The 15,136-nt window shown below is 49.8% G+C and overlaps 1 protein-coding gene across 1 annotated transcript; it reads right to left on the bottom strand.

Annotated features, from left to right (window-relative positions):
- Nucleotides 1-4,465: 4,465 nt before the first annotated feature.
- Nucleotides 4,466-14,636, bottom strand: LOC134504060 (SNF-related serine/threonine-protein kinase-like). The gene is made up of 5 exons (XM_063313073.1): nt 13,988-14,636; nt 9,015-9,156; nt 7,533-7,745; nt 5,656-5,802; nt 4,466-5,593 (listed from the first exon to the last, which is right to left on the bottom strand). Exons 1-5 carry the CDS (start codon nt 14,553-14,555, stop codon nt 4,507-4,509), a joined length of 2,157 nt encoding a protein of 718 aa, XP_063169143.1. The 5' UTR covers nt 14,556-14,636; the 3' UTR covers nt 4,466-4,506.
- Between the last annotated feature and the right edge of the window lie 500 nt (nt 14,637-15,136).

Below are 15,136 nucleotides of genomic sequence, written 5' to 3'. Positions count from 1 at the left end.
GCATTCCTAAAATAGGTCTTACTCACTTCATTCTATGAGTCCAACACAGCTATTTTGAAAATGGGAAGCACCCTCTGAATTATTCAAGTTGTCATCTAATATCCTTATAAAATGTTGAAGCTAAGATTTTAACAGTTAATTTGGCACAAAATTATAGAAAGTATTACCTTCAATAAATTATCAGCAGAGTCTGGTTTCATGAAATGACATCAAGCCTCTGTTAATATTAGATAATTTGAATACTGATAATACTGTAATATAACTGCTGTTTTGGTTTTGGTTTTGATATGGTGCAAGCTTTTTTATTTGGAATTAGTTACAAAATGGATTTCTAATATAAATAATTTCTCGGATAAAAAATATTACTGTAATCCCTCTGCTCTGGATGGCTAATAAGATTGTCTCCTCTGTAAAAAACAGGAGACATGAAACAAGCCAATAATGTTCCCTCTCTCCTTTAATATTTAACTTAGTGTTAGAACCTTTGGCGTGTTTAATGAGATGATCTGGGGATACCCAAGGTAATTGTGGAGCAGGAATAGGATGTAATTTGCTGCTACATGCAGAAGGTATGTTGAGCCTTTTATTATTATCCCAGATCTTTACCAAGATTTGTTGAAATAGTACAACAGTAGTGTTATCTGCTTTTCAAAAACTCAGTAATTTTTATTTCAAAAAGCAAAGAGTTTTCTGAATCTCTTCAATACTATCTAATGATTATCTGGAGTTTTGCAGCCCAGAGCTGATGCCTTATTCCATGATTTTCATGAAGGCACCCACCTGGCCTCCTTTTTATGCTTCCATTGGTGGCAACTTCAGCAGGAGGACTTCTGCTCCTCATCTCAGCATCCAGTAGTCCTGCTAAAGACTTCGGGTAGATATTTTAAACTTTTACTAATCAAACCTTTGCAACTTCAAATTTCATATGGAGGTTTCCAGAATTTTCCAGACCTACAAGAGCCAGTTTGGTGTAGTGGTTAAGGCATCAGGCTACAAACCGGGAGACCCTGAGTTCTAGTCCCACCTTGGGCCCTAGGTGGCCTTCGGCCAGACACTCTCTCTCAGCCACTTCTGAAAAACCTGGCCAAGAAAACTGCAGGGATTACACCAGGCAGTTGCCAGGAGTCAACACTGCTTGAAGGCACACACACGCAAAGTGGTTTAGACTTCTATGACCATGTTTGTCCTTTATAAAATGGCATGGCCTGAGACTTTCAGTTAAACAGCAGTATTGCAGCATTTTTTCACAAATCAAGTCCTTAGATAACTTTGTTTGCTCTTTTTAAAAACTAATCCAGTTCTGTAATATTGTTCTTTTTAAATTAATTTTTACTAAGTAGAAACATGCAGCTATGCAAGTGCAGTTATGCTCTAAATTTATATAAAACCTCTATGACATTCAGAGTTTATTTTTCAGTTCTTTCTTAGTGATCTTAATTCTCACTTGCCTTTTACATAACAGTTGCCCAAACTTTGCACTAAGACAATGACAGAACTGTATTTTTGGCATTGTCTAGCAGGGAAAAAAGCGAGATGCCATGCTGATTCTTTGCCAGCAAGACTTGATATGACCAATATTTTATCTTTAGTATTTCTCATTGGGTTACCTTGAACATAGCTTAAGTTAATTGGCTGCAATCTTATGGATCCCCATGGCTCACTTTTTAAAAGTAAATGTTATTGCGCACTGGTGAGTAAACTGATCTTAGATCATGGTATATATATTCATTAGCAATTCTACACTCACTTGAAGAATGCCAGATGGGTGGATGAACCGCAATGTCCCTGTAAAACCAGCACCTTTATCTCTGGGGTCCTTGGTGGTCTCTGAGCTTGGTGGTTGGCTTGCAGACGTTTCATTACCCATCTAGGTAACATCATCAGTGTGAGGGAGGGCGGGGTTTGCTCCCTGTTTATATACAGCAGCTTGCCCTGCCAATTTTGGTGGGGGTATGGTTTTCTCCTTGGCAGTTCCTTAATCAGAGTAGTTTTCTGCTTGATTGTTTGTCTGGTGTTAATCCCTGCTTCGCTGGGTGAAGCCTCCTGGGGAGGATGTGTTCTGGTGTTTTTGTTTCCTTCTTAGCTTTTTTTTATTGTCTCTTTTGAATGCTGTGTAAATGTTGTTTACCTCTGTGTGTCTGTTGACGGCTGCTTTGTCTGAGTGCCAGGCTTCCAGGAATTCCCTGGAGTTTTTGGATCTGGCTTGGTCCAGGATGCTCACAGTTTCCCAGCTGAAACTGTGGCTGAGTCTGTCCGTGGGTGGTGAGATGAAGGAGTTCTCATCGTGCCTTCTGACCGCTCGTGGGTGTTCGTGGACGGGCTCTGCCAGTCTCCTGCCTGCCTGTCCTGCATGGTGGCTGTTGCCGTCCTTACACCGTATGACTCTGTGTCTCTGAGACTCTTATGCTGTATGTTGTAGGTGAGTCATCTACAACACATAACAGCCACGGTGTAGGACAGATCACCAACTGGAAGCTTGGCATTCAGAAGGTATCGCAGAACTTCCTCCCCAAAAAGGCTCGTCTGGGGTTGCAAGTGGGAAAGACAGATCCCCCCACGGCCACCCCAGCTCTTGCTGATCAAATGAAGGCCCAGGGAGGTGAGAGACAGTCTCGGGTCCCACCACCAGGGGCATTTTGGCTGGCCTGCTGAGCAAAGGGCCGTGTGCCCGCAAACCCCTGCCTGAGAAAGTCAGCTGCACCAACACAGGGTGGAATCGTCGGCTTTCCTTGAAAAGGAACCACACATTGATTCAATAAAACCCAGAATGGTTACTTTATTGGTTTAGCCTTGCTTTGCCTTTGATCCAGTCAGTGCACTTTACACAGAACTCTGAGAGCTCAGCCAATTCCCCACCCAATTCTTGCCAGCAAGAAAAGAAGATCTACAGTATATACAGAGCGTGTCTTTTCCTAGGAGAGTTTCGGAGAGGATGAGGATTTGGGCAGAGGTCACAGGGTGGGGGCCTGGCAGGAGAGGGAAGAAAGGCAGCTGGGGGACAAGCCTAAGGGGCCAAGAGGTGCGGGGGATCAGTGCCCCAGTCTGCCTTCCTCTGCCCGGCGGAGCCCTTCCAAGCAAGCGCCAGGCACCTCTTGCGGGCAGCGCTGCTGGCAAACGGGACAGCAGCTTTGTTCACGCTGGAAAGTACGTGGCCTGCCCAGGGACAACCCAGGCTGGCCGAGAAGGTTTGATATTATCTCCTATTACCTTAAAATACATTATGCTAAAAAATACCTCAATTGTTATGAAAAGCTCCCCCTCTGCCGCGATGCTTTGGAAGGACAGACGCACTTTTCAGGCAGCCAGGGCAGAGTGAGGCGTGGACGAAAAGCAGCAGGGGAGGAGTGGGAGGGGGGGAGGAGGAGGCGGCCTGGCTCCCAGGGGGCAGGAAGGGGGGCAGGCCAGAACTGCAGCGTACAGTACCCCCTCTCACTCACTTGCTGAGGGGCTTAAATCCAGATGTGGGGGCTTAGCAATGAACATTTGCCTGCCCTGCTCACATCTGTACTGTATAAACGGGTGGGCAGGAGTCTGAGCCCTCCCCGGCCTAACAGTGTCACACTTGCGCTTCTTCCCTGGCCTGGCCCCAGATCCAGAGGTGAGCCGGGCTTGGAGGTGGCGACTCACAGCATAGTAAGCTCCCTCTTGGAAGTTAAAATTGGGGGTGAGTGGGGGAGTAAAAGTGGACAGGTCCAGAAAGGGAGGAAGCAAGCTCCCCTCCAGAAGTTGCCAGGGAAGAGGGGGGACAACCTCGAGTCCTGGGCAGAGAGAAAAGGTGGCAAGGCCATGGGTCTTCCACAGCTGCTGGTTGAGTCACCAAGAGGTCGGGCGGGCGAATGGCCTCCCCTGGCTGGCCGAATGGCCTCCCCTGGCCGGCCAGGCAGTGGCTGTCCAGGTCTGGAGGCACCGCAAGGGGGAAACAGCCAGCGGCACCTCCGAGCAGAGCCTGCTTATTGTTGTAGGTGGCCCTGCCAGGGAAAGTCAAGCCCACTGCCTGCCTGGGACAAATAGACCCACAGGTACATGCATGCCGGTTACCTTAAGGTAAGATAGGAAGCCTGGACAGGGACAGGCATGGAGAAAAAAGGAAGCACCTGTACTTTCTGGAAACTCCTCTCCAAGACCTCAAGGGTCAGTGGATGCGCCACGCTCAGGCCACTTCTGACTCTGAAGAGTGCGGCCTTGGCCTCGGAAGGTTGGCCAAGGCTTCCGGTTGCACCAGAGCAGCTGAAGACTGTTCCTCCATCCCAGACAGGTTTGTGTGAGAAGCTGTGAGTGCTCTGTCCAGTGGAAGAGAAGGGGAGACACCCCAGCCGAAGGGGCTGTGCAGAAACTGGGGCCCGTCTGGCTTGGGGCTCTCACGCAGGCAAGCACCCGTCCTGCCTGGGAGGATGCGGCCGGCCGTTTGCGAGGACGAGGAAAGGCCCTTGGAAGTCTGAGACCGGCTGTTGCCTTGCACCCCTCGACTGCCATCTTTGTCCTCCTGGCCGTTCTCTCTTGCAAGAGCTAGATGACGTGGCAGCAGTTGAACTGTCCCAGGGACAGGAGATCCTCCCGGGAGGTGGGCTGCATCCGGAAGGCCAGGGCCTTTTCACAGAGCGGAAACTGCAGGAGCCGATCTTTCAGGTTGGCATTCTTGCCTTTGGCTGGGTCAGGCTTGATAATGCTGTCGGCTAGGCTGTCGTGGCCGCTGCCATTGCTCTGGCCATCGCAACAGGCCGTGGCCCAGTGGGGCGGCCCCAGCTCAAGGCCCTTGTCTTCTGCGCCCGGCACCATGATGGCCCCAGCAGCCCTTGGGGCACAGCTGCTCTGGAGAAGAGCTGTGCTGCTCTGAGGCAGGTGGCTCCCCTCCTCAGCCACCAAGAGCTCCTCCTCAGCAGGGCCTCCTTCCATGGGCGGAACATTGCTCCTGCCCTCTTCCTCTGGCAAGGGGTGCTCCTTCCTGCAAGTCTCCACCACCGTTCTGCCAGCACCCCCTCCCTGGCTGCTTGGCAGGGTGACTTCCTCTGGAGTAGACAATTTGGTAGACATTTCCCCCCCCAGCAAGCTGAGGTGGCCGCACATTTCTTTCATCCGTGAGGCTCGGTGCAGCCCTGGCTCGCTCCTCAGGAACGTGTGCTCCTGGGGACCCGCCAGCGGAGTCCCAGGCCCTTGCTCCAGGGAGGAGGGCTTGGCGCTTGCAGGGACGAGGCTCCTGCCCACTTTGTAGTGGGCTGCAAGGGCCCGGCAGAAGAGCAGGGACGCCTTGGAGTGCTGGAAGCGGCTCATCTGCTCTTGGTCCAAGGAGGAGGTCCGCCGTCGGAAGAGACCCGGCCTCCCTTCCGCCTCCTCCTCCTCCTCCTCCTCTTCCTCCGAAATCTGCTGCAAGGCAAGGGTGCTCTTGGCGATGGCCGTCTCCATGAGAGAGGGCTGGATGAGGGCTCGGAGCGGCTGCCCGCATCCACGGAAGCCGGAGGAGGATTTGCCCTCGCCCAAGGCTGAGAGGGACAGGCAAGGCTTCCCAGCATACTCTGCAGCAACCTTCTCCAAAGTGTTCGTGGGGGCAGGTGGTAACTCTGTGGGCAGAGGGGGACAGGACTCCCCCAATGGGCTTCTGGGAAAAGAGGAACACAGAGAGGAGGTGAGGTGCTACAAATCCCCCAGGCCAAGGCCAACGCCCGAAGGAAGGCGTCTCCAAAGGGCCGGGGGGCGGCTTGCCTGCTCTGGATGTGCTCAGCCAGGCTCTGCTTCTCCCGCAGGATCCTTTCAGCCAGCAGGAAGTAGGTGGCGGTGACATGATTGTAGCGCTTGGCCTCCAGGGCTCTGCAGGGGTACAATGGGCAGAAAGAGTCAGGTGCGGGCACAGGCCTGCGCTGCCAAAGAAGCTGCAGGGGTTTCTCTCACTTCTGAGGGGCAACCCTGTAATTGACTGGGTGTCCTTCAGCCCACAGACTGCAGGCCTTGGGCTGACGGTAAACTCAACAAGCTGCCTACCAGAATGCCCTTGTGCTTGATTCCTTAACAATACCGTGTGGGAAGGCAAGATAACAATCTAATCGGTGAACAAGCAGAAGTCTGTTTCCACACGCAGCTTGGCACGTAAACCCCAGCTGTCTTAAGTATGGACTTCCAAGTCTTCTCTCGTGCTTGAAACACATCTGGAACACCAGCCTCACCTCAGGTACAGGTGCATGACTTGGTGGCAGGTAACTGGGGGACACGGGGGACACTGAGCATCTTAATGCAGCCTATTCTGTGGCTATTTCACCCTGAGGACACACGTCCAACCTTCAGGAACCTGGGGCTTTGGAAGTAGGTCTCCTGTTGCAGGCCAGAGTATTGGATCACAGGTTTGGGCCAGCTGTATACCATGTTTTAAGTCAGGGATGGGGAACCTGTGGCCTTCCAGAAGTTGCTGAACTGAAATCCACAGCATGCCACACCATTAGCCATGGAGGCTGGACTCCTGGAAATTGTAGTTCACCAACATCTTGCATGGCCACCGATTCTCTTTCTCTTCTGCAGGCAAATGGGAATATAAGCTTAGTCCTCACTTAACAACAGTAACTGGGACTGGAATTTCTGTCGCCAAGCAATGTGGTCATAAAGTGCAACATCACGCAGCCACATCGTTTAGCAATGGCAATCCTGGCAGTTTCTGATTCTGTCATTAAGCGAGGATCATGGGTCGTTATGTGAGGACCTCATGTGACCACTCAGGACTTGAGACTTCCTGCCAGCTTTCCACAAGCAAAGTCAATGGGGAAGCTGGCAGGAAGTTGGAAGCCCCAAGCGGCTTGCAAGCTGGCTGGAGGGCGGGTGAGTACTACGGAGTGAGGCAGGGGGGGGTACTGCAGTGAGTGTGTCAGGTTGGGGAGGGATTGCTGCTGCACCGCATGAGTGCACGAGGGCCGGGGAGGAGGTGCTGCAGCATGCTCCAGAGTCTGAAATCCCTGGGATCTCGTACTCTGCTGCAGGGCTCCTCGGGGGGAAATGTGGCAGGAGCAGCTCGCAACCTTCTCTGCTGGCTTCCCCATTGACTTTGCTTGTGGGAAGCCGGCAGGGAAGGTCACAAGTGGCGATCACGTGACTGCAGGACACTGCAACCCTCGTACGTGTGAGCCGGTTGCCAAGTGCCCAGATCGCAATCACATGACCCCAGGGGCACTGGGACAGCTGGAACTTCGAGGACTAGTTGTTAGTACCACTTGTTCAACATCATTGCAACTCTGAACGGTCACTGAATAAGTGGTCGTTAATCGAGGACTCCCTGTATCTTTGTTTATATCCATTTTTGAACTATGATTAAACTTCCACAGCCACAAGGTCAGGGGCATTTTCAGAAGCCACTTTCGACCTTCGAGCAGTAAGACAGACCCAAACGCCCACCCAATCATTTCAGCCGGCAATGCTCTGTCCCCACCAACTGGAATTCAGGTAGAATTCCTGCCCGGTGGCAACGATCTCTCTGCCCAAATCACACTCCCCTTCCACAACTTTCCCTTAAGCAACTGGAGATATCTGTGCCAATCCAACCCTGGAGTCCCACTCACTCCTGTATGACTTCTCGGTCTGCGATGTGGCCACAGATCATGGTCTGGATGATGACCTCGTGCTCCTCCTCCGAAACCCTCCTGTGTGACGTCAGAGGCAAAAGACAGCGGCTGGCTGGAGAGGGGTCCACCCCCTGGAGCCACGGGTGGCCCTCAATCTGCTCCAAGGAGGCCCTTTGCTTGGGGTCCCGCTGCAGCATCTGGGCAATAAGGCTGTGCAAAGAAAGGGCGAGAGAGACTCAGCAGCTGCTTCCCCAAGGCCCTGTACTCCTCCCCCGTGGTCCACTTCTCTCTGGGAAACTCACATGGCATCAGCAATGGCAGAAGGCGGAGCAGAGCTGGGGGAAGGCTCTTGGTACCCAGCACGGGACGCCTGCATCTTACTCCTGGGCCGAGTTCCCCTGCTCAGCAGAGAGCAGGACTAGAATGCCTCCAGGCAAGAGGGAAGAGCAGCTTGCAGAGCCCCTTCCTGAGGGCACTCAGCCGGCAATGTAAGGGGGGATCCGGCCCCTTAACCACTAAGCAATTGGACTAGAACTGTAACAGCTGATGGGCCTCGCGTATGTGTAGCCTGCCCAGACTCCAGGCTGCACGGCTGAACTTTCACATCATGTTTTCTGGGTCCGACTCAAGAGGACCATCTCCCACAGAGGGGGAGAGATGCAAAGGACAGGGCAAAGGGGAGGGGAGAGGAAGACAGGAAGGTGCTGCGGCTCTTTTATCTCCGCATAGCATCCTTCCCTCCTAGCGCTCAAGGATGAAAACACAGTGGTGCCAGTTGCGTCCTTTCCTACACTGGGCGGCCCTTCAGACAGTGACTTCTGCCCTGGTCGTCTCACAGCTTGACTACCGCATGCACTGTACATAAGGCTGCCCTTGAAGTCCACCTGGAAGCTTCAGCTGGTCCAGAATGCAGCAGCATGGGTGGTGATGGGCATGCCTCGGTATGCCCACATAACACCTTTCCTCTGCAAGCTGCACTGTTTGCCAGTTTGCCTCCAGGTGCAATTCCAGATGCTAATTGTTACCTACAAAGCCCTACGTGGCACAGGGCCTAGTTCCTTGAGGGACCACAGTGTCATCCGCCAGGGCCCCGTAGCAGTGCCTGCCCCCTGGAACGAGGTCCCCCCCAAGATCTGGATGTCCCCCCACTGCTGCGGTTCAGAAGAGCCGCGATGACCCAACTCTGGACCCGGGCCTTTGGTGAGGGAGAGGGAGCCCCTTGTTTCGCTCCATTTGGCTTGTCCTTCTTGTCGTCTTTTATCTTTTTTTCTGCCTCTTAATTGTTTGTTGCAATTTCAATGATTGTTGTGAACCACCCAAAGTTGCAGGGAGTTGGGCGGCTTAGGAGTTGAATAAAGCAAATAAAATCAGAGCAGTCTGGGGGGTCCCTGCTGACTCCTGCCCACACCTCTCTAAGCTACAAGCACCACAGGAGTGAGGCTGTGACCGGGACGGAGTAAACGGGGAGATGTTGCCTACTCTGCACACGGGAGGGAGATGCCCGATGGGATCACATAGCGGCAGTCTAGGATCATGGTCAGGGTCTCACTGTCGTTGGCCTCCTGGAAAGGGGGGTGTCCGCACACCAGCATGTACAGGATGACGCCCAAGCTCCAGACATCTGAGAGAGAAGAAGAAGAAGGAAGCGGGTTGAACAGAACGCCTGCCCTGCTCCCACCTCCACTCGCCCACAGGCCTCTCGCCTCCCCCCCAGGCTCCCTGCCTCATTCTCCCAATTGTTTCTCAAATCGGATCAGATCTGCTTATTCCGCTAAGAATGGAAACGCTATTCTGCGGGGGACCCTAAAGCTGACACCCTGTTTGTACGTCACTTAAATCCTCCAGTATCATGAAGGGCTGAATAGTACCATGTGGAACAGAAACAGAATATGAACTACCGAGGGACTGATGAAAGCCTTGAGATTAGGAAAACCAATAACTCGGTAGCTGGGCATATTTTTGGAATATCAAGAGAAGCAGTTTTTAATACTGTAAACCCTTCCTCATGGTAGAGAAAGCTAATGGGAAAAAGAGGTCAAACAGGGTGAGAATTCCTAAAAAACTCCAATGAGGGAAAATGGAAGAAGGGGAAGTCAAAACATACAGGAGACAGAAAGAAGGCTAAATCACCAAGGAAAGGAACATGCAGGTAGCTTGGAACTGTAGAAATGGTACGAGGAAAACAAAGATGTAGAATGGGTTGAGGTTGGCAAATGATACTAACAAAAAAGCTTCTTCAGATACCTTCAAAAGAAAAACGAAAAGAATTCATATATCAGCTGCTCAGTGAAAAAGACAAAATGCTAGCAAGTAATGAGGAAAAGGCAGAGCTACTCAAGAGTTAATCCTATTTTGGTTCAGTCTTCAGGAAATTGTAAAGAGGAAGCTGGAAGGGGTAGGACTGAAGTGTGAGACTGACAAAAACATGGTCAGGGAATATTTCTTTACTTTGAATGAATTTAAATGTCCAAAGGCAGATTAATTGCATATTGAAGGAACTGAAGGTCAACCAAACTTCATGCATAGAACTGAAGTGCTATGTGGCTGGAGGAGGGTAAACTGTAAATATCTTGAAAACAAGGCAGTCATTATTAGAAATAGCATGTATTTCTCAAGAGCAAGTTCTGCCAGGTATTTTTTAAAAAGTCCCTCTTTTGAGGGAGATGGGCGGTAAGAAAATTTGAAATATAAATACACAAACAAACCTATCTCATTGTTTGATCAGACAGCTTCTGTAATAGATGTTGGGAATGCTAGACATAATATAACTTGATTTCAGCAAAGCATTTGACAAAGTCCCCAATGATCAGCAAGCCTGGATGGTATAATGATCTAATGGATATACAGCTGGTTCAAAAATCATGCTCAAAGAATAAATGGGTATCATAACATTGGAGAGAAGGATTATCCATGGTTCACTCTTTGCCCCACTATTCTTCAATATTTTCTTAATGATTAAATAGAGATGAAAGGATGCTTATCAAATTTGCAAATGACAAAATGAGAGGATAGCTAATATCCTACAGAACAGAAATAAAATTCAAAATGAGAGATTAGAGAAATGGGCCAAAAGTCAAAAAATGAAATTTAATAAAGTGGAAATTCCTTCACTAGGGAAACAAAAATCAAATTCAAAGGTATAAGATGGGGAGTACATGAAAAAAATCTTGAAATAGTAGTTGACTGCAAACCGAATATAGATCAGCAGTGTGATATGGATGTAAAAAATGCTACATAGTTTAGGCTGCAGTAATATAATTTCCAAATCAGAGTTTTGCTCCACTTTATTCTGTTTTAGTCAGACTCATCTGGAGTGGTGTGCTCAGTTTCAAGCTCCACACTTTAAGAAGTATTCATAGAAACTGGAACGGATTCAGAGAAGGACCTGACCTTAGTTTTATCATCAAACTAGGTCCTAGGAAAAAAGTTTGAAGGAGTTGGCTGTGCTTAGGCTTGAAAACAAATGACACAGGAAGGTTATGATACTGAAAGGAAGCTGATGAGACCCTCAAACGTGCACACTGGAATCATTTCTAGTATCTTTTCTATTTCAATAGTGAATCAAATGGATCCATCCCATTTGACTGTCTGATTAGGGTGAGGATTTCAATTGCATTAAATTGTTCCAATTTTAAACCAAACATCCATAAGAAAAATTACCAGAAGCAAATACAGGGGTAGCTAGAGATTTCACTCACTTTATAAGATTTTCTAGAATATATATTTTAAAAAATGGGATTAACATGGGAAATTCCTACATGGCCATAGTTTTTTGTTTGTTTTCCAGCAGAATGGAGTGAATTCAGGCAAACGAGGTTAAACTTAGTTAACTAGGACAAAACATGCCTTGTGCTGAAATCAACCTAAGTATTTCAGAACTACACACCTAGAAAACTGGATTGCAGAGGAGAGATTTAGCACCCTGGGGTGAGCCATTATTTTCAGATACTCATTTAAAGTGAACTTCTAGGCAGGACGAGATTATGATATTGTGGCACTTAGCAAGCAAGTGAAGAAAGCTTAATTAAAGGATTTCAAGAGGTGGAGAAAGGTGTTTATCTCCCTTTCTTTAAATAGTAGTTTTATTAAAGATTATAATTACAACAGTAAAAACTAATACAAATTTAAAAAGATAGAATAAAAAGAAAGAGTAGAAGGTGCAGAAAAAATGGAAGAGAAAGAGCAATAGAAATAAAAATAGAAAAGAAAGAAAAATAAGAATATAGTAAATAAAAAGAAAAGAAATATATAAAGAAGTGACTTCCCAGCATCACAAATATAAACAATTTCAGTAAGCTTATCACCTCCTCTTAAAGTACAAGAAATGATCTCTTCTTCCCATATCTCATCTCCAAAGCATCATCATTTCAGTCCTGGTGTCCGCAAAAGTCCATTAAGGGTTACCAGAAATAACAAGATATCTATTTTAACCTTGGTCAAATAAACCAACTTTATATTCCTTCCTTTTACTTTTAACACTCTTAATCTTTGATCCCTTCAGATAATGTCCTAGAACTTGATTTCTTTTCATTTTTTCTTTGTCCCTTCTCATGAGATTCTTCAAAACTTTACCAAGCCTCTTTGGTAAATCCAACATAAGCTGCTCAGAGTCACTTGCTGAAATGAGTGGCTATAGAAATCGAATGAATGAATGAATAAATAAATAAATCCAGCTCACTCTCTTGGTTTATTGTTTGTATATCCCTTTTAATTATTAAGATATCAGCCAGTTTGTTTTGAATGTCCAGTGGAACATCTTTTTCCATGTCATATTGAAGGATATTTTTGAACAATGGACCCAGAAGTTAATTTTAAGTGTGTCTGCCTCTACGGAGAGACTGTGTCTAAAAAATGTTATGGAAGAAGAACAAGATTGAGACTGAGTTGAAAGTGGGTTTACAATAGCATGGGGAATGTGTTTATCTCCTGAGGAATTATGTGGGTTTCAGCTTGGGAAAAAAGTAATCTGGAATAATATTTCTTCTCTAGCTAATCCTTCAACTAACCTGATTGATTGATTGATCAAATGTAAAGGTAAAGGTAAAGGTTTCCCTTGACGTAAAGTCCAGTCGTGTCCGACTCTAGGGGGCGGTGCTCATCTCCGTTTCTAAGCCTTGGAGCCGGCGTTGTCTCTAAGGACCCGTCCGTGGTCATGTGGCCGGCATGACTCACGGAACGCCGTTACCTTCCCGCCGAAGCGGTACCAATTAATCTACTCACATTTGCATGTTTTCGAACTGCTTGGTGTGCAAATGTATCAAATGATCAAATGTACATGATACCAAATCCTTCAAGGCTCCCAGCAGCTCACAAGGATAGAAAACTTCCATGGTAAATTCCAAAGCAACCACCCCTCTCCAAAACAACACTAAACTAAACTAAGTAATACACCAGAATGGTTAATGGCAACCCCCCCCCCCATACACACACAGGCCCTCCTGAGGAGCTCCCTTTTCACCATTTTCCAGAAGGCCCTTAGCGAAGAGGCCAGTCTCCCCTCTGGCCAAAACAGGGATTGTGCAGGTGTTATGTAGACCTCTCTCACCACAGAGTTATTAAAAACCTCTTTGTGTGAATTCTCTATTCTCCCATCTTTCTCTGACTCTCTAGAGAAGAGGATCTGCTGGAATCTGCCAACAGGTCTGCAAGTTGGAGGCTGATAGAAGGGATCACTCTGACAGAAAGGCTATGAAGCAGCTCCCTTGTTCATTGTCAGATAACTGATTGAAAGGAAAAAGAGCACCCTTGTGGGAAGGGAAGGGAAGGGAAGGGCATTGTAGAGGAAGGGAGTGGCAAGCTGCAATGGCCAACCTTGGAAGGGTCTGGGGAAGATGCAGAGTTCAATTGATTTTTTAATATAACCATTTAAAAAAGGAGAAGAAAATTCTAGTCATCTCAAAATGTTTAGAAAGTAAGTGTAGCTCTGCCCTGCTTCCCCTGAATTTTTCCCACTGACCTCCAGCCCAGTTTGGGATCTGCTGCAAAGAAATTCCCAAATTCTACCAGATTCCACCATGGAATGTTTCTTCCCTAACAGCCACTGCTGAGTAAGGGCACCAGGCCTTTCCATCTGCCAGCACAAAAGTCAAAAAGCCTTATGCCTTCTGCATCTCTCTGATTTTCTTTAGTCTGCATGTTGCTTTGGGTTTTATAAAAGCCAGTTTCCAGAGTTTTTAGCTGAAAGAGGGGAATTATGAAAAGCTGGGGACAAGCCAGCCCAGCCGGTGACTCCTAGCCTCCTCTGGGCTTCCTCGCCCCCAGGAGATGCCTTGCTGCTCCCTTGGAGCCTTCACCTGCCCAAGGTCTCAGCGGGTCCCCGCCCTGCCCGGGACAGCCAGGCAACCTGCTGGGTGCCCGCCTCCTCCGCTCGGGCCAACCCCCCCGCTGCAGCCAACCCCCCGCCTCTCCTCCTCTCTGGCAGCCGGGGGCCGCGGAGTCCCGCCAGCCCTTACCCACGGCCGGGGCGTCGTACTCCTCCCCCAGTAGGATCTCGGGGGCCGAGTAGGCGAGGGAGCCGCAGCTGGTGGCCAGCGGGGTGCCCGGCTGGAAGCAGCTGCTGAAGCCGAAGTCGGTGAGCTTGACCACCCCCCGCTGCTGGAAGAAGAGCACGTTCTCGGGCTTGAGGTCCCGGTGGACGACGTGCAGCCGGTGGCAGTAGGAGATGGCGTGGACGAGCTGGGCGAAGTAGCGCTTGGCCCGCGGCTCGCCCAGGCCGCCCGGGTGCCGCACGAGCAGGTCGAACATGTCCCCGCCGTCGCCCAGCTCCAGCACCAGGTAGAGCCGGGCCGGCGTCTCCAGCACCTGGTAGAGGCGCACCACGTTGGGGTGCTGCACCAGCTTCATGCAGCCCACCTCCCGCCGCAGCCGCGCCGCCGCGCCGCCGCCCAGCCGGCCCTTCTCGATCACCTTGACGGCCACGCGCTCGCCCGTGAAGACGTGCCGCGCCAGCCGCACCTCCGCGAAGTGGCCCCTGCCCAGTCGGCGCCCCAGGTCGTACAGCCCCGCCATCTGCCCCTCCATCGCCGCCGGCCCGGCCCGGAGCGGGGCTCCAGGCCTCCTCCCGGGCCTACCGGCTGGGCAGCGCTGCTCCGCGGCACGGCGACTCGGGGCGGCGGGGGGGGAGGGCGGCGGCGGCGAGGCCGGAGCGGGCGGCGCCTTCTCCCCCGGCGGGACAGGGGCGAGGCGGGTCCGGGACAGCCCGGAAGGCAGGCGCGGAGTCGGCTCTGCCGGAAAATCTCCCCGGCGAGCGCGGAGCTGCTTCTCGTGACCTAAAGCGCTCCCGGGCATTTAAAGAAACATTTCCAATGTCTCTCTCTTACACTCCGCTGTATGTGAGTCTGTATCGTTCGTTTTGGACGAAGGACTCATTAACGTGAAAAACGGATTGGTCCCGAGAAGCTGCGCATTTTGAAGACTTTAATCGAGCTATGAATGTTACCTGGATTGGAAATCCGCACCGTTCTAATCCAGTGCATCTAGACTTATTCTTCATCCCTCTATTTTTTCATTAATCGCGAAACTGAGGGCTTTTCAGTTTATGCGGAGGAGGCATCTTGGCCTGTATCTCTCACATCCTTGCGGTATCTGTCAGTGCGTTTTAA

This window comes from Candoia aspera, chromosome 11 (assembly GCF_035149785.1).
Source record: "Candoia aspera isolate rCanAsp1 chromosome 11, rCanAsp1.hap2, whole genome shotgun sequence".
NCBI classification, from domain to species: domain Eukaryota; kingdom Metazoa; phylum Chordata; class Lepidosauria; order Squamata; family Boidae; genus Candoia; species Candoia aspera.
This window is presented reverse-complemented; position numbering and strand designations above follow the sequence as displayed.